We start from the raw sequence: 26,638 nt of genomic DNA, 5'->3' as shown, positions 1-26,638 counted from the left end.
CTCCATAACTGATAGACTACGTAGCAAAATCATTAACAAACATGACCTATTTGACATATACAGAACACTATAACCAACAAATGCATTACACATTCTTTTCAAGTGTCCATGAAATGTTTACCAAAGCTACCAAAGGCTGGGCCATAATGCAAACCTCAATAAATTTCAAAATACGGAAATTATTTTAGTACTGCTAAAATTAATAAAAAGATAAATAGGAAACCCTCATATACTTAGAAACTAATAAATCTCTTTCCGAATAGCCACAGATCAAAAAAGAAATCACAGCTCTAGCCAGTTTGGCTCGGTAGAGCATTGGCCCATGGACTGAAGGGTCCCGGGTTCAATTCCAGTCAAGGGCATGTACCTAGATGGCAGGCTTGATCCCTGGCCCTCGTTGGGGCTCATATGGGAAGCAACCAATCGATGTGTCTCTCTTTCTGTCTCTCCCCTCCCTTCCACTCTCTCTAAAAATCAATGGAAAAATATCCTTGGGTGAGTATTAGCAAAACACACACACACAAAAAAAAAAATCACAATAAAAATTATGAAATATTTTGAACTAAATGATAATGTAAACGCAACACATTGAAACATATATACAGCAAAAAACAAAAAAGTCTCGCTTTAAAGAAAATGTAGATTGAAATGCCTATTAGAAAATCTAGATTACAAAAAATAAATAAAACAGACCAAATGTAACCTATTTCAATTAAACACACACACACACAAACGTATCCTATCCTTTCCAATTTTTTTGAAGTGTAACTTCTGTGAATTATATTAACAAATAAATGAGACCCAAAATATTCTAAGTAAGAGGATGCAACTACCTGTATAAAAACATTACATCTACTGGTGAGGTCTTCAGCAAATTTATCCATTCTCTGTTCTTTAGATAAAATAGATTCCATTTTCATCATCCATGAGCTCACAAAGACGTAGTAAGACTGTACATCTCTAACAAAGGAAAATATTGGGGTTACTCAGCACAGAAAATAAAACTTACTTCCATTTATTTGTATTAGTTGGAATATTTCCTTAAGTAGCCATTTCATCTTTCTGGTTTTCAAAATACAGATATGATATATATATATAATTCATTCATTCAACAAATATTTATTGAATGCCTATGCAAGCCTATGCTGAGAACAAAAATCAGCAGTAAAGAAAATAGGCAAAAATCCCTATCCCCATGAAGTTTACATTCTAAAAAGGTGCACTGTTTAATAAAGGAGTCAATAATTAAACTCTAAGAAGTCAAATGATATGTGCTATAGAAAATATACAGTCGGGAAACGAGACAGGGACTGAGATAGTGGGTACAATTTTAAATACAGTGATCAAAGAAGGTCCATTAAAAGATGATTTTAAGCAAGATTTGAAGATGAATGAGTAATCTATGCAAATATCTGAGAAGAAAATTCTAGTGAAGTAACCAATGAAAAACATGTTAAAACAGGAAGTGTGTCTGGCATGTTCAAGTAATACCAAAGAAGTCAGTGGAGCACAGAGAGCCTGAATGAAATCAAAAGGAGATCAGAGAGGTAGAGGGGTAGGAGCCTGGGGGAGCAGGAAAAGTGGAGAGTGGGGCAGGCCTTGTAAAGAGTAAGAACTTCAGTGGAAACTCACTAGAGGATCTGAGCAGAGTGACTTGATTTAACCTTGAAGAGGATCAATACACAATGGCCAATATGTTGAAAGGAAACTATAAAGGGAATGATGGTAAAAGCAGGAAAACCACTTAGGATGCTACTGTGGTAACGCAGAAGGGGATGGCAGCTTGAACCAGAATGGGAGTGGAAATGGTCAAAATCCTATATAAAACCTAATATGTAAACCAACCAAACGGCAGAACGACCGGTCGCTATGACGCGCACTGACCACCAGGGGGCAGATGCTCAATGCAGGAGCTGTCCCCTGGTGGTCAGTGCACTCCCACAGGGGGAGCGCCGCTCAGCCAGAAGCCCAGCTCATGGCTGGCAAGTACAGCAGTGGTGGTGGGAGCCTCTCCTGCCTCCTGGGCAGTGCTAAGGACTCCTCAGGGGGTGTCCAACTGCTGGCTTAGGCCTGCTCCCCTCAGCCAGCAGTCAGACATCCCACGAGGGGTCCCGGACTGTAAGAGGGCGTAGGCCGGGCTGAGGGATCCTCCCCCTGCCCCCTCCCCCCACAGCGCACGAATGTCGTACACCAGGCCTCTAGTCTGACTATAAAAGCCAGTATTTATTGCATGCTTACCATACGCCAGCCACTGTTCTAAGCACCTGACACAAATTAACTAGTTCAATCCTCACACTAACCTTATGAGGTAGGCATTATGATCTCCATTTTACAGTAGATCAGTAGAGGAAACTGACACACAGAAGTTATGTGCCCAAAATCATATAACTAATATGTGAGTCAAGATTCAATCCCAAATCTAGGAAGCTTTCCCATCCTGGAAAGACTTAATATAATTACATGCAGGTTGAATACGAACACTAAAGCACTGTACCAATGCATCTCAAATCATTCAAGACAGGAACTTTTAGCCCACATGCTGTTTAAACTATACTTTAAAATATAATTTTAAAAAGTTAGTGTGCAAAAAATGAACAATTCCCCTTTGTGAGATCTGACTTTACCAACTCTTTTTAAAAACCATCTAGTTAGATAAGGTTGAGAAATGTCTGAGTACTGCCAGTCAGAATTAGCTAAAGAACAGTACTTTGGGGCAAGAGACAGAAGAAACCCACTTGATTAAGATGAGAATCCCACAGAGGTTGTTGGCCAGCCATACTGCCAAGCAACTGATAATCTCAAAAATTTCGTTAGTCTGAAGAGGGATTATTCCAAAATTTATAATAAATGTGTTTTAAGTTGGTGAAACCTCACCACCAAATCTGAGAAAAATGACTTCTACTGAGACAGGATTTCATTATACAAAAGACACCAATACTGTACTCTTGGCTTCACCTAGAATGATGCTAAAGTGTATTATTTGACTTGTGGGTGAGTCAGTGTAAAAGTCTGGAACACACAGAAAGAGCGGGGTCCTAGGGCAACACCTCCACTTCTGAGGAGGAGACTATGATCAGGACTCAGCAGAGATACAATGTAGAGAAGGGAACAGAAAGGTTGTCAACAAAGACAGAAGAAAGGAGCCTAGACTATGGAGCTCTCCCAGACAGCAATCATGTCAATAACATGAAGAAGAAGACTAACACAGTATTCACTCAGTTTTAGATCAAAGTATGCAGGATAAAGCAGAGGTTTGTCTGTCACCCCTACATCCAGACACCAGATAATCTTGGTCTGCTGTAAATATATACAAATGAAGCTGCTTCAAGCTTTAAAAAGTTAACTGACAAATAAAGTCCAAAAATGACCAAAGGTCCTGTCAGACTATCAGCTTAATTTCAAAGTACAAACAGGAAAAAAAATAAATCTCCTACCCCAATATAAAGCACTAAACAGTGTCAACACAGAGTTTAAAGCTTCTCAACCTTCCTAATGCCCCGACCCTTTAATACAGTTCCTCAAGTTGTGGTGACCCCCAACCATAAAATTATTTTCGTTGCTACTTCATAACTGTAATTTTGCTACTGTTATGAATTGTAATGTAAATATCTGATACGCAGAATGTATTTTCAGTTACAAATTGAACATAATTAAAGCATAGTGATTAATCACAAAAACAGTATGTAATTATATGTTTTCCAATGGTCTTAGGCGACCCCTGTGAAAGGGTCATTCGACCCCCAAAGGGGTCGTGACCCACAGGTTGAGAACCGCTGGTTTAAAGCAAAGGTTAATACCTCTATCCTCTAACATCAGTATTCCCAGTGTCAAAATAATTGTGAATGAAAAGCAAGATGCAGCAACCTACAAACCTTGAACCCCAGTCAAGAAGTGGCTGGTGCACTTGGCTAGTTGGGGTCTACTGTATAGTGAGGGGCAAAAAAACTGTCCCCAACTGCTTCTTCCTCACTTACATAATCAACTCTGGAGCATGACTGGGACAGCTTGGTTACCCCTTCAACTTTTTTTAAAATGTTAGACAAAGCTCATATTGATCACACTATCTCCCCTGTCATGGGTTTCACTAGAGTGGAGTTTCTATGACAGAATTGAAGGACAATGAAAAACGCACTCTCCCCTTCAGGTCCATGGAATTCTATAGTGACTGTATATCTTTAAAATCAAAGAATTTAGAAACATAAAACCTTAACATGTGGGAGTCTTTGAAAGTCAACTTATTCAACCTCCCACCTATCAGACTCACTTCCCACAGCACCTTGGACTGATGGTCATCATACTCTGCCTACGTAGGTCAGTGAAAGTGTACATTACCTCTCAGAGCAGCCTACACAACGCTAGCCGTCGCAGAGGCTCCAGGGTAGGATCGGCGTATGCTTGCATGCCCTCTCTGGCATGTACTTAGCTGTGTGCCCTGGCAAAGTTCATGTCTCTAAGCCTCATTTTTCCTATCGAAAAATGGGATAAAAATAGTACTACTGAGGAGTAGTTAATAGCTTATGCTGTAGAGCTGGACTGCCAGGTTCTGCCACCTGCTAGTTGTTTAAATTTGGGCAAGTTTAATCTTTCTGTACTTTAGTTTTCTCATCTATAAAATGGTAATAACAACCATATCTACCTCATATCGTTTTTTGATGACTAAAGATGATACATATGAAATTCCTGAAATAGTTGCTGGCTTATCAAAAGTACTGGATAAATATTAGTTGTAATGTTTATTACTTTCCACATAAGAAGATGGTTACAGGTTTTAGGTAAGATACTGTATAAAGCCTTTAGCATAACGCCTGCTAAATAGTTAAGAGCTCGATAATGTTGGCAATTATTATTAATGGCATTTTCATCTTTTGGTTCTAGTTCAACATTCTGAAGCCACAGAGATCATATCTGTTCCCTCCTGAACCTGAGTGCCACTCGAATACTTAAAGACATCCACATCTTCCTCAGATTTCTCTTTTAAAGGCCAAACTATAGACTCTTCAGTGAGTGTTCAAAGAGCATGGTTCTCAGATCTTCTGATATCCTGTTCAGCTTCATCCACGAATGCTACAGTTTGTGACCCTCTTAAAATGTGGTACCACCAAACTCCAACTATGATCTGATCAATAAGAATTTCGATGGAACTACCAATTCTCGTGGTCCAGATATTATAACTACTACTTACCATAACCTGGGTATAGTTATTAATGTATTCGAAGTATGTATTGGCATTTTTAGCAACTGCATCCAACTGTTAAAGAATATTCAGCCTCTGATAACTAAAACATCCACATCTTTTTTTTAATTTTAAAAAAATTTATTGCTACTAAAGTTGATCCCTGTCTCCCCATCTTAGGGAATTCATCTCTTTAATCTAAATCCCAAATTAGGTCTTCTTCCCTTCTCAACTGTTTCACAATGTATTAGAGCTCTAAGTCTCTGCCATTAGTAGTCCTGTCTGAATTGAGTTGCTGTCATTTTCCAGACTGTAATCACAGATTACAGGAGTACTAAGAGACGCTTTAGGTGATCTCCTAAATTCGATATACTCCTCCTTTCCCCACTGTACAGCACTGGCCCAATTTTTCCTCAATAGTCAAGCTCATCAGAAAGTTAAGATCAACAAAAAGTGGGTAAGTATCCCTATTATCCTTTAAACGTGTCACAGAAAGAAGCTGTGTCTAGCACAGGGGCCAGTGGCAAAGATCTGTGTCACTTCCCTTAAAATCTCCGCCCCGGTCAACATGTGATTTTAGCACTTGTGCTCAAGTAAGAATGTGCAGTAAATTTAATTGCTGATGCTAGGTGATGAGAACATTGGAGTGCTTTAAAATATTCTCTCTATTTTGTGTATATTGAAAATTTACAAAATAAGAGTTAAACAAAAAACAAGAGGTAATATCACAAGAAACTAGAAGTTTAAAGCATTCTTTTAGGGAAGACTAAGATACAGGGGGCTAATAGTTTTTCCCTTTAAACCTTTAGTTTTAAAATTTTTAAATATGTACAGACATTACTTTAATAAAAATAAAGAAAAGGAGTATATCAAATTAAAGTCAACTCCTCCAAAAATCATCATTGAATCATGGACATACAATATTTTAATGTCAACAAATGACACCTACTCTAGACTGCACTTTAAACAAAAACTATTTAATGCATCTGATAAAAAGTATGTTTACATATATATGTGCATATATATGTACACATGTATATACATGTATATATATACATAATACACACACATATATCTCCAAAAAGTATAATTTGCCTAAATCTTAAACTGAGTTTAAGCCTAAAACCAAACCAAACAAACAAAAAACCTCCTAGAAAATAAACCTTCTAGAAACTGCCCAACCTTTTCTCTGGTAATGATTAAGTATGTTTCCTTTTATAATTCAAATGCTTTAGATCTATTTGGAATCAGTGTAAAATTTTAAAATATAAAATATCTAAATATTTCCATTATGGGTACTTATTATACCTACTTGGTAAGCGATTGAGCTTTCTGCTGTAGGAAAGTATCTCTGTGTATTTTAATGGCTTGAAGACTTTTTCTGTCTAGAAGTTTGGCAGCTGCTGGTATTTTCTGGATCAAAAAATTATCAGGAAACCAAATAATATTAGCAGTTAAAGTGATGGCTGGTACCTGAAATAGTAAATATAAGGGGAAATAAATCATTAAATGCAGGCTAAACAAGTTATTTAATAGTTCTACAATACACAATGAAAGACAATTGTTTATTTGAAGGAAAAGTAACCATGAAAAATACTCAATATATTATGAAACAAATTATCTTACTATGGTACAGAGTTAAGGCATTCCTATATCTGGTAGAGAGCATGACAAGAATTTTATCCTGCCTAAATATTAAATAACACACACATACACATACTCTCTTTGATTTTAAGATGAATAAATATATGCAAAAATAATAGAAATCTTCATGATCTTCACTTTCACTCTATAGTAGAAAAAAATAAAAAATAAATAGGCAAGGTGGTTGGGTTCTCATGGTCACAGATTACTTGATTCTTCACACAAACTAAATTTTCAGTTTTTAAGTCAGGTGCCACATCATGGAAATAACAAAGATACAGAAAAAAATTTTTTTTGATTCAATAATGAAAATGAGTGGCAACAAAAGGAAGAGGGTTGAAGGGCCCAATGAGAGGGAAAAACTGGGATATCTGTAATACTTTCAACAATAAAGATAAAATTTAAAAATAAATAAAACAAAGAGCTAAAAAACTAAAATAGCAAATGTAAAAAAAGAAAAAAGTAGTAATAGAAAGTTAATGTATAGAAGAAAATGTGGGGAAAAAACACTAATATGTATTTATATTAAGTGGAATTATAAGGTATTTTCATTTACTAGGTTACCTATTTCTGGAATGCTTGGATATTTTAAATGAATAAATATGTAAACAGAAACAGAATACATTTTAAAATATCCACTTTTATCCAAAATCTTTTTAATCTACTCAAATTGAAAATAATAAAAGTTCCAAGTTCTTACCTTCTTACAAATGTCCAATAAAGACTTATAAAACTTTTTATCAATAGTTCGAAAAATTTGAAAATGTAGTACAAAAAGTCCACAAATTCCAACATACTTGTCTCTCTGGTCAATTTCAGAAGGCTCTCCTTATAAAATGATAACATGAGAGAAAAACAGAACAACTATATTTAAAATTCTACTTTCAAGAAAATGCAAACTTTATAAACAAAAAAACAAAAAATGCACTTTACATTACCAAGTCTGGCTTCAACATTTGCAAAAATTGAGCGAATACTATGTGCAAATTCTTCTGCAAAAGTGCTATTTTTTGACACAGATACTCCTCCATTGAGAGAATCAAACTGCTGCTCTATACAGGCCTAGAGAGGAAGCATTTAAAGAGAAGTTTAGACTCTCAATAATAAGAAACAGATTTAAATACCCTGTGCGTGATAAACAGCTACATTAATCATTTTAATTTTACTAACACTGAAGTTCAGGTTTTTACCCTTAATCTATTATCTAAATCCTTTTCAATGGAAAATTTACCTGTACTTACATAACTGAGTACTAGTTATCCTATATAATAAAAGGCTAATACGCAAATTGACCGAGAGGCCGAACAACCAGCGCACTGACCATCAGGGGGCAGACACTCAACGCAGGAGCTGCCCCTGGTGGCCAGTGTGCTCCCACAGGGGGAGCACCGCTCAGCCAGAAGCCAGGCTCATGGCTTGCGAGCTCAGCGGCAGTGGAGGCAGCACTAAGGATGTCCGACTGCCAGGCCTAAGCCATCAGTTGGACATCACCGAGGGCTCCTGGATTGCAAGGGCACAGGCCGGTGTGAGGGACCCCTCCCCCCCAACCCCCGAGTGCACAATTTTCATGCACCCCCCGGGCCTCTAGTGTGAAATAAAACTGAACCAAAAATCTATAATTCAATATAAAGAAATACACTCAGTGATGTATAAAAGATGTATCTGATGAAGCACTGGAAAACCTGTTTTATTATTTACTTTGCACTTTTAAAAGTAGAGTTTATTGTCCAGCCAGCATGGCTCAGTGGTTGAGCATCAACCTATGAACCAAGAGGTCGCGGTTCTATTCCCAGTCAGAGCACATACCCAGGTTACGGGCTTGATCCCCAGTGGGGGACGTGCAGGAGGCACCCAATCAATGATTCTCTCTCATCACTGATGCTTCTATCTTTCACTCACTCTGCCTTCCTCTCTGAAATTGATAACAAAATATATATATTTTTTAAAAGATCAATTTTGATCTTAATAAAAGTAGAGTTTATTTTTTCTGTTTACAATTACTTTCCTAGCACTTTATTACAGCATGTAATAAATGTCTCCTGGAAAAAGAATCAATGACCAAAAAATATGCCTTCTGGACCTGTCGCTATGGCAGTTTTCCTTCCTAGCCATGGAAGAGCATTTTCTTATTTATTGGCAAAGCTGTCACCATTTAATTGCTATCAGATTCTGACTTGCACAAGTAACATTCTTCACTTTTAAAACCCTGAAGGGTGCTGGGTTATTGCGCAAACATCTGTTTTTCAAATGTTTTTGCGAAGTTGAACTAATTGTTGCAATAGGTAATGGGAAATATAAAACATCAAGAAATCAAGTGATGTGGGTGAAGTCTCCTGTAGCTTCCTGCATTGCACAGGACAAACGTGATTTCAAGTCAACAGCTCCAGGATTGAGTGGGAAATGATGTGATGGGAACAAAAGAATGTTCTGGAAACTACAAAGGAAGTATTTTCAGTATAGGCCTGAATGTTTTTTAAAGTAGTGAATAAGTGAGTGCTTGTTATAATTAAATAAAATGCTTGGGTCATCTGGGGGGGAAAAAAAAAAAAAGACAAGGATAATCCACCAATTCTAGCAGCTCTCTTCAGGAAAAAGCCTGTCTCAGGCAGAGGGCAACGAGCTATTGTATATGTTCCTTGGACTAGAGCAGGAGTAAGAAATTTAACTAAAGGTTTCCCTGACCCCAATGGGTTTGCAAAGGAATTGATTTAACTGTTAGAACATATGACCCCAGCTATTCTGACCTGTTTGTTGCAGGACATTCCAATGCAACTTTGGGCCTTTCCAGTAGATATTGAAGGTGTATTCAATTAATACACCTCCTGGTTTCTGAGACCAGAATAGCTGAGTAAAGTTTGCTGGCATACTCCTGCAGAGGATTTTTTTTAATTAAATTTAATGGAGTGGCATTGGTCAACATGAACATATAGGTTTCAGGTGTAGGTTTCTCTGTTACAAGATCTGTATATTGCACCATGTGCCCACCACCCAAAGTCAAATCTTCTCCTGTCACCATATATTAGGACCCCCTTCTCTTCTCACTCCCTTCCCTCTGGCAACTACCACACTGCTGTTTGTGTTCACAAGTTTCAGTTTTGTATCCCACATATGAGTGAAAGTATGTGGTTCTTGGCTTTTTCTGACTGACTTCTTTCACTTAGCATGGTGTTTTCAAGGTCCATCCATGTTGCAAACTCCTCGAGGATGAGAAAATGCCAATATCAGATGGACACAACTATCCTCAGATATCACCAAGGCCGTATACCAATTGGGAAGTAATGATTTTAAAGGAACTTCCACAAGAGGAAAATATTGAAATTGAACGTTTGTTGCAGGACATTCCAATGCAACTTTGGGCCCTTTCCAGTAGATATTGATAAGATCAAGTCCTGTTAAAATAACTACTGAGCCCAAACAGACTATCAAACTGCAGCGGGAAGGCCAGAAAGGGTTGGGGGGCAGGAGGGAGTGGGGTAAGAGATCAACCGAAGGACTTGTATGCATGCATATAAGCATAACCAATGGACATAAGACACTGGGGGGTAAGGGAGGACAGGGGATTGTCAAGGGCGGGGGGGAAAAAAAGGACACATATGTAATACCCTTTGTAATACTTTAAGCAATAAAACTTAAAAAAAATAAATAAATAAATAACTACTGAGCCCGGCGAGTGCGGCTCAATGTTTGAGCATCAATCCATGCACCAAGAGGTCACCGGTTCAATTCCCAATCAAGGCATATGCCCTGGTTGTGGGCTTGATCCTAAGGAGGGGCATGCAGAGGCAGCCAATCAATGTTTCTATCGCATTCCCTTTCTCTCTTTCTAAAAAATCAATAAAAACGTATTTCTTAAAAATTACCTTCTGAATCTAATGGATTAAAAGTTAAACTGATAAAAATGAGAGTTGAGATGAATCTGTTAAAATTGTGCTCATGTAAAACAGAAATTAAAGGTAACCTTGAAGTAGATATTACATGGAATATAATGCAATTTCTGATAGATACTATCCAAACCATTGCTGCTCAATGGAACTTTCTGTGATGATGGAAATGTTCTACATCTGATATGATGGCTGGCCACAAACTACATCTGGCTATTTTTTCTCCCAGCCTGTTGAAATATTATTGAATATATTTATGAATATAAACATATAACACCATTTATGTTTAAGGTATACAGTGTAATGATTAAATTACATGCAGTTATTAAGTGCTTCAAATGTCACTGTGGCAGAGGAAGTGAATTATTTTATTAATTTAAATTTAAATAGTAACATATGGTTATAAGCTACCTGGACTATGCAGACCAAAGTCATATTCTCAGGAGAATTAAACAGACTTTTAAAAAGTAGTCTTATAAACTTAAACCTAGAGGTTAATAACAAACACAACATTTAACACAGCTGCTTAAATGTTAATCCTTGAATAGCTTTATCCTTTTACATACTTACAAAAGAAACAACCTTCACTCCAAATACAACTAGTACACTAATTTTTTGCTATTAGATAATGAAATAATTACATTTTAGTATACTAACAATGTTTTAAGACAAAGTGCTTTTAAAGAAAAATCTATTCAACAGTATGCTGTAGAAGTATCTATCTATCCTATCTAATAATAGACAAACATGGTAATTAACCGTACCTCTGACACCCTTCCCATTGGCTAATCAGGGCGATATGCAAATTAACTGTCAACCAAGATGGGGGCCAGCAGCCAGGCAGCTGAAGTGAACAGGAGGCTTGCTTGCTCCAGTGATGGAGGAAGCCAAGGTTCCCCGCCTGCCACTGCGGGCATCTGCACTGCACTCTAAGCAACTATGTTGCAATTATAGAAGCTAAACAATCCCCAGAAACCTGCTTTCAGCCAGCCAGGCCTCAGAGCTGGAGTTGCAACAGTGTTTCAATTATAGAAGCCCAGATACCTGCTTTCAGCAGCCGAGGTCTCAGAGCTGGAGCAGAGCCTCAGAGCTAAAGCCGGCTCTCAGCTCCAGTGACAGCCATAGAAGGTAAATAAATCCCAGAATTAAAAAAAAAGAAAAAAGAAAAAAAGGAGAGGTTGGGATCTTCAGTCACCCGCCAGCCTGAAAACGGCCCTCAGCCCCTCACCCAGACTGGCCAGGCACCCCAGTGGGGACCCCCACCCTGAAGGGGGTGTGACCAGCTGCAAACAGCCATCATCCCCTCACCCAGGCTGGCCAGGCACCCCAGTGGGGACTCCCACCCTGATCCGGGACACCCTTCAAGGCAAACCAGCCGGCCCCCACCCATGCACCAGGCCTCTATCCTATATAGTAAAAGGGTAATATGCAAACTGACCCTAACAGCAGAAGGGCTTGGAATGACTGGTCACTATGACACACACTGACCACCAGGGGGCAGACACTCAATGCAGGAGCTGCCCTCTGGTGGTCAGGGCACTCTCACATGGGAGGAGCTCTGCTCAGCCACAAGCCAAGCTGATGGCTGCCAGTACAGCGGTGGTGGTGGGAGCCTCTCCTGCCTCCTCAGCAGCACTAAGGATGTCCGACTGCAGTTTAGGCCTGCTCCCCACTGGCAAGTGGACATCCCCTGAGGGCTGCCAGGCTGCCAGAGGGATGTCTGATTGCCATCTTAGGCCCAATCTCCCAGGGAGCAGGCCTAAGCCAGCAGGTGGTCATCCCCTGAGGGGTCCCAGACTGCGAGAGGGCACAGGCCGGGCTGAGGGACACCCCCTCCCGCCCGAGTGCACAAATTTTTGTGCACCGGGCCTCTAGTATATATATAAAAGCCTAAGCAACCGTTCGACTGGTAACTATGATGTGTACCAACCACCAGGGGGCAGATACTCCGACCAGTAGGTTAGCTAGCTTGCTGCTGGGGTCCGGCCGATCGGGACTGGGCGAGACGGGCCAGACAAGCCCTGGAGACCTCCCGCAGTCCCTCCCCAGCCCCAATCAGCCCTGATTAGGACTGAGTGAGACAGAGCCCTTCCATGGGCCCTCCCAGCTGGCTGGCCCCAATCGGCCCAATCAGGACTGGGCAAGACGGGCCAGACATGCCCTGGAGCCCTCCCTCGGTCCCTCCCCAGCCCCGATCATGCACCGGTGGGATCCCTTGGCCTGGCCTGGACCCTCTCACAATCTGGGGCCCCTTGGGGAATGTCGGAGAGCCGGTTTCGGTCCGATCCCCACAGGCCAGGCCAAGGGACCCCACCAATGCACAAATCCGTGCACCGGGCCTCTAGTCCTATTATAATTCTGAACTAGGTCAACTAATATAAGCCCATTTATTCTACTCTAATTCAGCTCTCATACCTGAAATATCATTCCATCAAGTAACTGCCCTTCTAGCTTCAGCAAGAACTTTTCAAATGGCTTTAGTTTTTCTTCCTGAATTCCAAATTTTGAAGGATTGTGATGGACAGATTTCAGTAACCTTGTGGAAGATCAGAAGAAAGACCATAAGTTTGCCTAATAAATTTTTAAATTAATTTTTTTTCCAGAAATCAAAATTTCACATTTGTATTTCTTTTTTGCCTCTATACATTTAAAAATCTAAATAAAACAAACAAACAAAAATCCCAATACATTTGATTTTTTAATCATGCTTTTTTATATTATTTTAAATTTAGATATCTGGTGCTCTCTAGATATCAGACATTTAGTAATACTTATAGATGGAATAAAATAAAATGCCTTGACTTAAAAAATTTTTGAGAGTATACAATGAAATAAAACCAAACTCAGGAAAAACAACTGTCACTTAAATAGAACCCAAGGGAAAAATAGTATGAGTCCTAAGGTAGTCAAGACTTAGGATGCCTGCCTGGCTGTTGTGGCTCAATTGGTTGAGCATCATCCCATGCACTGAAAGGTCACCAGTTCAATTTCCAGTCAGGGCACATGCCTGGGTTTCAGGTTCGGTCTCTGTCAGGGTACATGCCAGAGGCAACCAATTGATGTTTCTCTCTCCTCTCCCCTTCCTCTCTCTCTAAAATCAATAAAAACATGTTTGTTAAAAAAAGACTTAGAATGCTTTATACACGTGTATCATACTCTCAAACAAACCCATCTGAAATTAAAGAATGGTTACTGTTTTCATAAAAACATCTGACCTGAGATCCTTCTAAATATATACCTTCAGGTCTTTTAAAGGATCTGCACTATTTATATTTGTTTACTTTTTACTAATACCAAGAGAATATTTTAATTGGCTCACCTTTTGTACATAGTCCAGTGGTCTTTCAATGTGATATGATTATCAATAATTTCATCCAGGGTAAGCAAAACTGTTAGCAGCTCTCCCAAGTGCTCATACATAGTCTGTCAAAAGACCTTTAATGATTACCATTTAATCACTAGTTAGAAGTTAAGGTTCATGTGGATTTTTAAAGTTCAACACATTTTTAGCTAATTATTAAATTAGTTAAAACAGTGGGTAAACCAGTTTTATTAAGCTACAGATTAAACTACTGATCCTCAGATGGAATAATTAGCTTTAAATACATAAACACTTTGCCCAATATCTCATCCTTAATTATGATATCGCAGATTTGTTTCACTCTCCACTCAACCTGAAGAATCTACATTGGGCTACTACTGGGAAAAACTAAGAGTTACGCTGATAGTGGGTCAGTGATGCCTCATCAGCTTCACAAATGAAAGAGAACCAATTCAAGAAATAACCCTTTAAGAGTCTTGCTATACTTGTACTCCCCGATCACACAAACTGCAAAGTAAAATATAATAAAAACTAGTTTTACAGATCAAGTTAAATTACTTTTACCTGAAAATGAACTCCAGTTGTCTCTATAATTTTGGGTGCAACCCTATAATAAAATAATACTGAAGTTAAAAAAATACATCTTTTTTTGTCATAGTTCATTTTAAGGAAAACATATAGCAGCAGGAGCTCTTGGGATTTTAATATGAATTTATCTTTATTTAGACTTTAGTCCATAAAATTTAAGAGATCCAAGAAATTACTACCTTTTCTACTTTCCCAAGAAGGAACTAACTTATACATAAAGAGTCTGGGCTATACCCAACTCAGTGGGTAGGGATATGACAATATGTGGTCCATGTATAATTTTAGTCATTTAAACCAAGCCTAAGAGGGAGAGAGGGAAATAATAAAACTGATATTCATTTCTTTCTAAACTATTAGATTTCCCAGTTCCCAACTAGAATCCTTGTTATCCTACCCAAACTAGCACTGGGGAACTAGTCTTCTCTTCAGACAGGTTGATTTCTGAGTTGTTATCCCTACTGAAAAACAGTGCATACAACTAGGATTATGTCAAAATCAAAAGTCCCAGAATAATTCAATTTTACTTCCTAGAGATTCCATTTACTCAACAATAAATAATTTAAAGTAGTACTTATAGCCCTGACTGGTGTAGCTCACTTGGTAGGGTATTATCCCATGCACCAAAAAGTTGCCAGTTAGATTCTTGGTCAGAGCACATGGATGGGTTGTGGGCTCGATCCCCAGCAGGGTACATGCAGGAGGCACCCAGTTGATGTCTCGCTCTCACATGGATGGTTCTCTCTCTCCCTTCCTCTCTCTCTCTAAAAGCCAATTAAAAAATATTTTAAAAATAGTGCTTGTATATCAAAGTACATATATTCCACAAGACAGAATATCTTAACATTAAACACACAATCAAATTTCATCTTTCTTGAGCAGGGCTGTGGTGGGCGTTACAAACCAGGTACTGAAGTACACACTAGGTACTGCAGTGCAGGGACTGGGGAAGCTATGCTCTCATTCCCCTGTGCCATGAGGAGAGTTTCAATGAAAGGACAGAACATAAATATCTGGCTGAGGGGAAAATATGAGAATGAAAAACAGTTAACACTGCCTTCCAGTTTATAGAAGCGAGTTAGGATGCGGCATGGTACGTAAGAACAGCCATGAATGGATCAGTGAACAGAAGAACAGGACCTCAATAGCGACGGAATTCTGACAAGTAATTCCTCTGGGCCTCAGTTATGTCTTCTCATAACCGAGAATCCCTAGTCACACACCCAAACCAAGCTTACTGTAAGGTTTAATAGTCTGTGCTTGAGCACAGAGATACAGTCTGGGAAAGGCATCGTTAGGCAACTTCGTCCTTGTGCAAACATCAGAGTGCACTTACACAAACCTAGATGGTGGTATAGCCTACTATACACTTAGGCTACATGGTATTGCCTACTTCTCTGTAGGGGAGAAAAAATAATTTTCCCTCTATCTCTGGGTTCTTGGCTGAAACATCCCTCTAATAATAAAAAACAAAACAAAAAAAAAAAACAGGTTTTATTTTAGTAGAGGGAGTGAGCCACTCTTACAAATGGAGATTCCCTTACAAATGTAAATACCTTTTACAAAGAGTAACTTTTCCTTGGTTTTCAGAGCTTCTCCCATGTCTGTTGTTTTTTGAAATTAATGAGCCTAAAATAATCCTTATGTCAAACAGACATACTTCAGGGCAGTGGTTCCCAACGTGGGTCACATGCCCCACAGGAGGGCAATTTGATTTTTAAGGGGGACAATTCGAGAATGAGTTATTAACAGTGAATCTTTTCCTATGGTTCTAGGGGCCTCATATACAGTATAAAAGTATATATTGTGACATATTTATACATTTCGGTTCTCTATTACATGTTTTGAAACTTTGCTATTTTTTCATATCACTTCATATTATTTTTTTTTTTTTACAATTTCTTCCTCAGTACAACTGTCCTTTCATTCTTTTATTTTTCTCTTGCATGGATGCCATGTTCTTTTGGAAACTTGCTTATACCATGTTAATGGCCTTTTAGGCTTCCTCCACGTGAATGGGAGTTCACTTTTTGAATAATAAGAATTATATGTCACGGGGGGCATCAGGATTTTAGAGACGCTTAGGCGGGGCATGGCCAAAAAAAGGTTGGGAACCACTGATTTAGGGTGACAAATTGTTCTTCTACAGTCCCTAGGCTACCAACCTAGGATGTTATGTACTGAATACTATAGGCAACTATAACACAATGGTAAATATTTGTGTAATACATTGTGCTATGACATTACTTTGGCTACGTCACTAGGTGACAGGAATTTTTCAACTCCCTTAAAAGTTTATGGGGCCCACCATCATATATGCGGTCAACTGGTAACCAAATGTCATTATGCAGCAAATGACTATAGTAAGTGGGGAAAATTTTAAGTATAAACTATTAATCATACAAAATAATTATTTAATGGTAATAACAAAGGTGAGGACTATGGAAAATTTAATCATTTTTCTTTATATAAGGAAGTAGTCCCCAAACTTGGAAGATCATTAGAATCACTAAATTTTTTCATATAGATTCCCACTCCCAAAGATTCTGTAATGAATTAGGGAACCGTCAATGTAAAGGAGGGAGGAAAGGCCTAAGAAGAGAAAATGTGGTATGTTGCCTTTTTCTTTATAATCAAATGTCTTTATGATTATTCTATCCACATTCTCATTCAGATAGATAATGGGTTTATTCACGATGACAGAAACTGTCTCATTAACCTATCATTTTTCTATTACACACATCAAGTAGTATTTAAAATGAGTGTTCAAAGGATGCTGAATAAGTAAATGAAGGGATGAAATGAGTGAACAAAAAACTTTCAAGTAATTAGCTAGTTTTAGAAAAACATTTCCTATATCTCTATTATAAGTGCAAAAATATTTCTAAATCCATTACTTGTTATTGATATAGAGGACAGCCAACTGATGGACTACATTCATCACCACTTCATAGCACCTCGTAACAAAACAAGACAGTTCCTGAAATGACAAGTTGGGTATATGTTACAAAGTTGCTTTTTAAATGTCACCATTTCTGACTGAATTTTAGGCTAACAATGTTAAAAACAGTTTTCAAATAAGAACTCATTAACTTGCAGCCAACTTCAAGCATCCATCAAGCAATCAATTTTTAACTCATCTCTTACACCCCAAGGTCACTTCTACCTGTCTGACCCCACATTTCATTCATACTTCTATTTTTAGTCTTCTGTTTTACTCATGCAATTCCTAAATAACAGAGACAGTCTCATTCCTTCTTTGAATATCCACTGCCTAGCACAGTGGCTAACCCTCAACTGCTTCTTAATATGTATCTGTCCTATCAAATGAAGAAATGAATGAACATCTGAATGAATGAAAAAGCACAAAAGCTGCCAGTTTTAGAAAGTATGACAATGAGGGGAAGGAGTCTCCAGAAATCACTCTGACATAACTTCAAATGTTTACCTTTAACCTTAGTTATAAACAGACTTGGCACACAGCAAGTGAAACAGTATTTATGCCAGGAATATGTTTGTGACTAAATAACAAGCTTGCATCTATCATGTCTCACACCTCCTAAAAATTTTTCAGAACCTCTCAACTTTTAAACCTATAGAAACAGATTATCCTAACATACTTAAAACCTGAGTAAACCTGTAACTGTTCTAAATTTTATGCTCCATGAGGGCAGGCATTTCTGTTGGTTTTGTGCACTGCTATATCCCAGCACCAAGAATGGTTTGTAACATATGCTACACTCATAAAACATTTATTGAACGTTTAAAAATGGAATTTTACGCAGCTGTCACTTAGATCCAAAAACAGTAACATTTTTTTAATGAAAATAACGCATTTCAATTTTACTTAAACAGTCTAACTTCACATTTCTTAATAAATTTCTAAAGGTTTAATAAAAGCAAAGAACAGAAAATGCAAGACAAGCAGCACAAAATAAGAAGGCAAAAACAAGTCCAGATATATAATAGACTATATAAGACAGAAATAGAATAAATTATACAATTAAAAGACAAAGACTTTCAGGTTGGATAAAAAAAAAAAAAAAAAAAAAAAAATCCAGATACATACATGCAGTTTTAAAGAAACACAACTAGCCCTGGCCAGGGAGCTCAGTTGGTTAGAGCATCTTCCAATAAGCCAAGATTGTGGGTTCAATCCCGGTCAGGGCACATACAAGAATCAACAATGAATGTATGTATAAATAAGTGGAACAAATCAATGTTTCTCTTTCTCTCTGCCTTCCTCTCTCTCTAAAATATTTTTTAATCACCTAAAACATGACACTGAAAGATTGATTGAATAAAGAAAGCTAAATCAAGAAAATGTTAACTCAAACAGCTGGGGCAGTGGTATTAATATCAGACAAAATAGACTGTTCGCATTATTACAGCTAATAACTATAAATAATATATACTTATATAACTACATATTATATACATAATAACTATCATCATAGTTTAAGAAGGTCACTATATGGTGATTAAAAAATTTAATTTAGCCCAGCTGATTTGGCTCAGTGGTTGAGCATCGACCTATGACCAGGAATCAAACCATGACCTCTTGGTTCATAAGTTAACGCTCAGTCACTGAGTCCTCCAACTTTTATGTAACCAATTGTCAACATTAAATCTCTTCTTTTGATATATCTTGTGTGAACTATTTTCTGGACTGGACCCTGAGTGACCCATATCATAATACAGGATAATTTCAACAAAATGCTCTCAAAATTAGGCCAAGTAGACCAAAGAAAAGTAATAAAGATATAAAAGATCTGCACAATATATTAGCATTCTTGATTCAATGAAATAATCAAATCTTGTATCCAACAATCAGAACGTAGGTGGAATTTTGGGTATTTTTACCTCAGCTCCAATTTTTGCTTTTATCATATTGTACAAGCATTGCTCTTTAATGGAGAAGAAATGTAAGTTATTTCATTCTTTTGAAAAAAATTCAACCAAAAGACCTAGAATAAAACTTTGCAGTAATATCTAAATTGAAACATTTGGTTAGGAGCATCAAGTGCAGTTGCTTTAAACACCTCACCATTGCTCATGTAACAGCTTAATCATCTCCATGAACAACTTTTCCTGACATAAATGATTTCTTCCTACCTAGTACAAAGTTTAAATTATTTTAAAAGGTATGATCTCCTAAATTATAATCCAATGCCAACTAAGTGTCTTACCCTCACAGTACAAATTTTTAGCATTTGAAGGTTTCAGAAATTTTTTAATTATGTGTAATTCACTCAAACTTTTCAAAGAAAAACCTCAATAAAAAGTAAAAATCAATTACCTGTAAGAATGAAATAAATCTCCCCATTTGAATTTGGCAATCACCTTCCACCATGCTAGAATCTGTGACTTTAAAAGGCAACATGAAGAACTGTATTTCAATTGTTTATATATAAACTCAATCAACACCAAAAACTAAAACTATGATTTTTATTCATTAGTACATCTTCTAATCTGTATAGCATTAACAGAATTTTTACACTGAAGAGAAAAATGAGAAAATCATTAATTATACAATTGAAAGTAACCATGTTTCACTATTTAATAAATTCAAGGAAAATTCTTATGTAGTTACAGTGCTTTATCCTATATAATAAAAGCACAGTATGCAAATTGTCCCCTCAACCGGAGACCGGAGTTCTCTGGGAGTTCGACCAGGAAGCGGGGCGGCCAGGGGAAAGGAAGGAGGCCCTGGCAGGTAGACGCTAGGGGCCCTACCAGTGCACGAAATAAACATATCACAAATAGACGTTAGAGAATTTGCTGCTGCTTCATCACTCAGGTTTTCTTATCACCTGTTCACCAAACAAGCAAACCAACAAAAAATCTGAATGCTTATTTTCTCACACTAATACATTATGGTAGTCCTAGAATTGTCTGTTAACTTTTTGTTCATTTCAATCTCAGTATCACAACACTACAATGTGAAATTTTAAAACTTACCTCCTTCTCCATAGAACAAGAGACCGTTATAAAATTTAGTTTCAGCCTGTTTTAAAAAAATTAAAATAATTTTACAAGTTGCTCTTTTGTTTCTAAATTACTAGGCTCTCTTAGTTATTCACATTTATAATAAGCAAAGGACTACATCACATACATAATTTCACTCAAAAACTGCTTACAATTCAGATACACTCAATTTATCTTTGGAGTACCAGAAGTATTATTAATAGTCAAAGTTATTTCTGGATTTCTTTAGCCTTTACTTTGTATCACATCCTCCCATTATTTCATGGGAGAACAGAAAGCAAACACATTATCAAAAAGGTAGAGAAAAAAAATGGAAGTTTACCAACTTCTTTCAGAGTTTTGATTGCTCAGGGGCAAGGAAACCCAAGATATTTTTAAAATTCAAAGCTTTTTTTAAAAATTAATTCTAGCGGGGCTAGCATGTCTCAGTGGTTGAGCGTCAACCTATGAACCAGGAGATTATGGTTCAATTCCCAGTCAAGGCATATGCCAGGGATTACAGGGCTCAATCCCCAAAGTGGGGCGTGCAGGAGGCAGCCGATCAATGATTCTCACCATTGATGTTTCTCTCTCTCTCTCCTTTCCTCTCTGAAACCAATTAAAAATATATATATTTTTTAAAAGTAATACAAAATCAGTTCTACCTAGAAAGCAATTATATATGTCAGGTAATACAGACTTTGAAGGTATGCAGACCCATTCTCAAAGTGTTACTATCAGTAAAATGTTAGGCAAGTGACTCCCTCTTTAAACCTCAATTTCCCCATATATTCCTCACATACCTGCCCAGGTTGTTATAAGTATTAACAGGGTTAACATGGAATTTGGTACATAGTAAGTACTCCGTCATTATTACTACTATTACTTAAAGTAAATAATTCATTCAACATTCAATAAATATTCAGGCACAATGTATACATATAAGCACATACTTGCTTTTAAATCATGTTTTAACATCTTACGAATACAAATAATTACCTCATATTTTAATTTCTTGATTTCACAACAAAGTGCAGCATAAACTGTGATGACTTTGTTTAAGACCTAGTTTCATGAGAAAAAAGATTTAAAAGTTACAAAAGTAAATTATAGTAGATAAAGCATTTTTAAAAAAGATTTTTAGGTTCAGAATTCTGTACCTTGTTTTCAGTCTTTATAAGTTCCAAAAGGGAAGACTGCTCATAAGGCAAAAGCTGTATAAATAAGGAAAAGAACATTTCTTTTTAATTTGAAAAAAACAACAACTATGAAATCTTAAATATACAAATTAAGACTAACTCTATTCTATTTAATCTTGTGTTAGACCCTATACTCTGCAATGGCACCATACCAGATAGGGAGTGACTACTAATGGGTATGGGATTTCTTTTGGAGGTGGTGAAAATGTTCTAAAATTGGCTCTAGTGCTGGTTGCACAATTTTGTGAATGCACTAAAAACCAAAGAATTGAATGATATGTGAACTATATCTCAACAACCCTGTTATTTAAAAAGTTATGTGACTTAGGACAGTGTCTAGCACATAATGAATGCTCAATAAATTTTAGTTATTAATTGGTAACAAGCTATAGTTATCACTTAATAACTAAAATAAGATAGAACTACCTTGAAATGGAATAGAGCAGGAGTGACCTATTTCATACATTAAAAAATTACTCCCACATTAAAATTCCCTAAATAACATGAAGAGATTTTTAGGAAATGATGAAATGTTTCTTGATTGGGTATGAGTTACCTGGGTATATGTGTTTGGCAAAACTCATTGAAAAGTACATTTTAAATCTATCCATTTTACTGTATATAAAATAATCTCACCAGAATATTCTATTCCAACCCTCATTTTCTTATTGATGAGAGAAATAAAAGCTAGCTCAAAGAGTCTGTGTCATTTTGACACTAAAGGCTTTGAATTTGTGTCACCCTTTAACCAGTTAACTGCCACAATATTTTGAATTTAATTTAAAAAGTTCCGCCACTTGTGTCTACAGATGCTTATGGCGTACAAATGGTTAAAAACACAAAAACATACAAAAATACCTGTATGGCTTAGAGAAAAGGAAATTAACAATTTTTCTCCATGTTTCTTTTACTTCTCTAGATCCCAAATAATATATGCTCCATTTTTAACACTTAAGTTTTAAGATAAAGCATGTCCTGAAAATATATGCATAAATTTTTAAAAAATCAAACCTTTAATGCTATAGGATCAAGATTGAAATCCCAGACATCTCCAATTGAATCATCCAGTGCATCCTCAATTCTTCTCAATTGAGACGTATACTCCTCAAGAAACTTCCCATAATTCTTAAGCTGAACTTCAGCATGAATTTCTAAATTTAAATTTTAAAACAGTATGTGAGCAGCACAAAATTGTACAGGACATTTACTTCAAATAGTCTCAAAAGTTACAGCAAAGTAAATACTAAGCATTGTGAAATGTATTTAGGAACATCTTAACTTCTTGGAAATAAAGTTTCAAAGCTAAACAATAATTCAGCTTTCAATATTTTCCAGATAGATAAAATAATTTTAAAAGCAGATGTTGCTATATGAAGAGATATATATCACTTTTTAAAAATATCTTTTTATTGATTTCAGAGAGGAAGAGAGAGAAACATCAATGAGAGAGAAACACTGATCGGCTGCCTCGTGCATGCCCCCTACTGGGGAGTGGGCATGCAACCTGGGCATGTGCACTTGACTAGAAACCAATTTGAAACGGTTCAGTCCACTGGCCAGTGCTCTATTCACTAAGCCAAACCAGCCAGGGCAAAGAGATATATATGATTTTGAACCTAACTTGAAAGTATTATGAAAAAGTCACAATTTTATTTACCCTATAATTTAGGGCTTTTAAACATAAAATAATTTCTCAGACAATTCAATGTCCTGACTCTTATGTTTTAGTCATAAACAACATTGGGGGCGGGGGCGGGGGGGTGGGGGGGAGTAAAATTCATGACCTGAATCAAGTGCAAAAATGTGTGTTGTCATTCGAGCAAAATTTAAAAGCATAACTATTAATTCCATACACAGTACATTGTTTAAAAACACACCTATATATTGTTTTTAAAATGCATTTAAACCTGCTTCATCATCAAATTATTCTGTAGTGCCCCAAATTCACCAAGATATTTTACTATCATAATAGAGTTGGAAAAGCCAGTAAAGAACAGTAAGTATAGAATATTGGGTTGACATTTACAGAATTTACACACTAACAGATTCTAAAGAATCACTGGAATAAATTGAACAATAAAGGTATACATCAATATTAGTGAAAGTAAATATTCCACCTTATACATAAGGATTACTTATTACAAAGGCAGCAAATTCAATTCCGACTCAGTTTTTTTTAACGTGAATAACTTTATTCAATCTCTGTATTCTAATAAAGGTAACAATTTTCCCTCCTCAAATTAGCAATGCAAAGCAAACTTTAAGATAAAGTAGCTTCTGATTTATAAAGGATAAAGATCTAGCTCCCCATCCTCCCTTATCTTGCAACTAATGCAGAGTCAGGTGGATCAATTTAGTTCACTAAGGTTCCTACCTCATTACAGCATTAACCTAGTCCTAGGCAATTTTGAAAAACAATTAGTCTAGATACGATTCACAGTCCAAAACCTAATGAAAATCGGGCACGGAGATGAGAAGTCATTTCCCTACAGCTTAAATTAAAAACAGCGTCAGGCTCTCCAAGTCCCAAGTACGTACAAGTCTAATTCTCGGTTACATGGAAAATTACGGTCGCTGTACTCAACCAGCAAATGAGTTCTTAATGACAAAACTACAAAAACATGCCAATAAGTTACTCATTTCGTCTGCCTGGGAATTCACAAAGTAGCAGGCAACAGAAACCCTGTAAGAACATTTAAGTTTCTTGTTGGTAAAAAATAAGGAATAGTTGTCAAAATGAGTAAAAGTTAAAAAGACTTGAAAGAAGAACTCCATGGTGAGTCTTCAGAATGCGATTTCAAAAACTCACTCACACGCTTCTCTCTCCGAACAGACGGCATCTTCCTTCTCTCTCTGTATCCCTGATGCCTAGCACAGTGCCGGGACACGGGAAATGCCTGCTGGATAAATCCGATCATTCTCCTCTAAGGTGAACCGCTTTTTCAAGCCCAGGAACGTATTTTTATCCCTATTCTTGGCGGACGAAAGCAAAGATTCCACCTCACGCATAAGAATTCATTACTTATTCCCAAGGCAGAGGAGGGGGCCTTTGTCCTTAAAACTTCACAGGTGACCGGGTGCAGCTCACTGCACACCCGCGAACACAGGATCCTCTCCAACTCGTATTAATCTCAAGTGGCGTTTCACTGGAATCATTAGTTTGGCTTCTAAATTTTGCAGCATGGACTTGAATGTGCTGGGGGGGCGGGGGGGCATGGGTGTGTGTGTGTGTGTGTGTGTGTGTTTTGCTGGACTTCTAACTTAAATCAGGTAATTCGATCTTCTGAAACAAAATCGGAAGCAGATTTGCTGTAACTTGTGAAACCTTTCTAGCTGCAATGGAAACTGCAGGACATCACTTTTATCGAACGTGGAGAAAAGGCTGGAAGAAGAAGATGCATTAGCATTCACGTGGGGCCCGGGGGGTGTTTTGTTCCATGTGAAGAATTCTTTTTCTCTATATTCTATGATTATAAGAGTAAAAAGGGAAAAAAACACCAAACTTCCAAAAAGTTGGCTGGGGAGGAAGAAAAGAAAAACAGGAAACCGAAACAGGAACCGGGACCTCAGCCTCTCCTAGAAGCGAACGCTCCGCGGGTCCGGCGAAAGCGCTGAGCGCCCAGACAGGGCCTCCCCGGACCCGCCCTCGGGCTGCAGGCGGTGGACGCCGCTCCCCCCGGGGCACCGCGGGTTTTCCAGGGGAGTCGCCGCCCGAACCCCAAGCCCGGTCCGGGCCGGCCTGGCCTGCCATTGCTAGGACCCCCCCCACCACCACCACCAACCCCGAAAGTAACGCTCGAGAGCGCTTCCTCTCACACCCCAAGGGGCAGAAAGTGCCCCCAAGCAGAGGGCTGCGCAGCAACCACGACGCAGAGCCCTCCCGCAGGAGCCCGCCGGGGCGGAGGCCCGCGCGGGAGCGTCCCCGCGCCGCTCTCTTACTCTGCGAGCCGTCATCAACGCGGTCGAACTCCCAGTCCGGGGACAGAGTCTCCACCGCCATCCCCGCGGCACCTCCCTCAGTCACAGTCCCCGGCAGCCGGGATGACTACGGCAGCCTCACCCCAGCGGCTGTCACGGCACGTGACTTCCGGCCCTAGCCCCGCCCCTGCTTGCGAGGGTCGTGTGGGCTTAGGTCCCTGCGGCCGCGGGGGCCGCTGGGAAAGCGAGTCCTCCGCGGCGACGGGATCGGCTGCCATGGTGGCGGCGGTGCCCGCCGGGTGCTGTTTTTATATGGGCCTCGCCACCGTTTACTTCTCGTCTCATGCCGCACGGGTACCCTCAATTTCGCCCTGCTGTGCGCCGGCCATGTTTAATCCCTGGGGAGTTGTTCCCGCAGTCTACCCTGGAAAGGGCAAAATTGATGGGTAGGGGGGTTCCCAGGAAGCTTGGTTCTCTCGGAAGTCGCGGTCCAGGCGCTTCTTCCAAGAAGCCGGTATTTCCGACCCCCTCCCTGTCGCCACCATCAGAGAGCTTCCAGCTTTCTTCCTGCAGGGTCTGTGCGATTCCTCTCGAGAGAAAACTGCTGTGCGAGAGGAGGAGGTACTTTACCAACACCAGGGCGAGGAATTTCACTCTTCTGCCTACATTGCATTCGCCCGCTCTCCACACCGTCCTCTCAAAAAGGTGGAGAAAAGCGCTGTTAAGCGTGTGTGTTGTTTTGTTTTTTGTTTTCAGAGAGGAAGGAGAAGAGAGAGAGAGAGAGAGAGAGAGAGAGAGAGAGAGAGACCAATCATGAGAATCATTAATCGGCTGCCTCCCGCACGCCCCCTACTGGGGGTTGAGCCGCAACCGGGCATGTGCCCAGACCTTGAGGCTCAACCACGAAGCGACCCGCCAGGCTCAGTGCATTTTTAAATGTTCATACCTG

The 26,638-nt window shown here is 38.5% G+C and overlaps 1 protein-coding gene across 1 annotated transcript in view; it reads right to left on the bottom strand.

Annotated features, from left to right (window-relative positions):
• Nucleotides 1-25,853, bottom strand: part of WASHC4 (WASH complex subunit 4) — a 62,673-nt gene extending 36,820 nt beyond the window's left edge. Inside the window, exons 1-14 of the mRNA XM_081082891.1 lie at nt 25,711-25,853; nt 22,783-22,922; nt 21,733-21,786; nt 21,572-21,637; nt 20,567-20,612; nt 19,905-19,972; nt 17,503-17,585; nt 14,585-14,627; nt 14,018-14,121; nt 13,114-13,234; nt 7,756-7,879; nt 7,518-7,645; nt 6,486-6,646; nt 834-960 (exon numbers count right to left, since the gene is read on the bottom strand). Of these exons, the coding sequence (XP_080939017.1) occupies nt 834-960; nt 6,486-6,646; nt 7,518-7,645; nt 7,756-7,879; nt 13,114-13,234; nt 14,018-14,121; nt 14,585-14,627; nt 17,503-17,585; nt 19,905-19,972; nt 20,567-20,612; nt 21,572-21,637; nt 21,733-21,786; nt 22,783-22,922; nt 25,711-25,771 (1,326 nt within the window). The 5' untranslated portion in view covers nt 25,772-25,853. The remainder of the gene's footprint in view (nt 1-833; nt 961-6,485; nt 6,647-7,517; nt 7,646-7,755; nt 7,880-13,113; nt 13,235-14,017; nt 14,122-14,584; nt 14,628-17,502; nt 17,586-19,904; nt 19,973-20,566; nt 20,613-21,571; nt 21,638-21,732; nt 21,787-22,782; nt 22,923-25,710) is intronic.
• Nucleotides 25,854-26,638: the final 785 nt, after the last annotated feature.

The sequence above is a fragment of the Myotis nattereri genome (assembly GCF_964212035.1).
Source record: "Myotis nattereri genome assembly, chromosome: 2".
Taxonomy (NCBI): Eukaryota; Metazoa; Chordata; class Mammalia; order Chiroptera; family Vespertilionidae; genus Myotis; species Myotis nattereri.
This window is presented reverse-complemented; position numbering and strand designations above follow the sequence as displayed.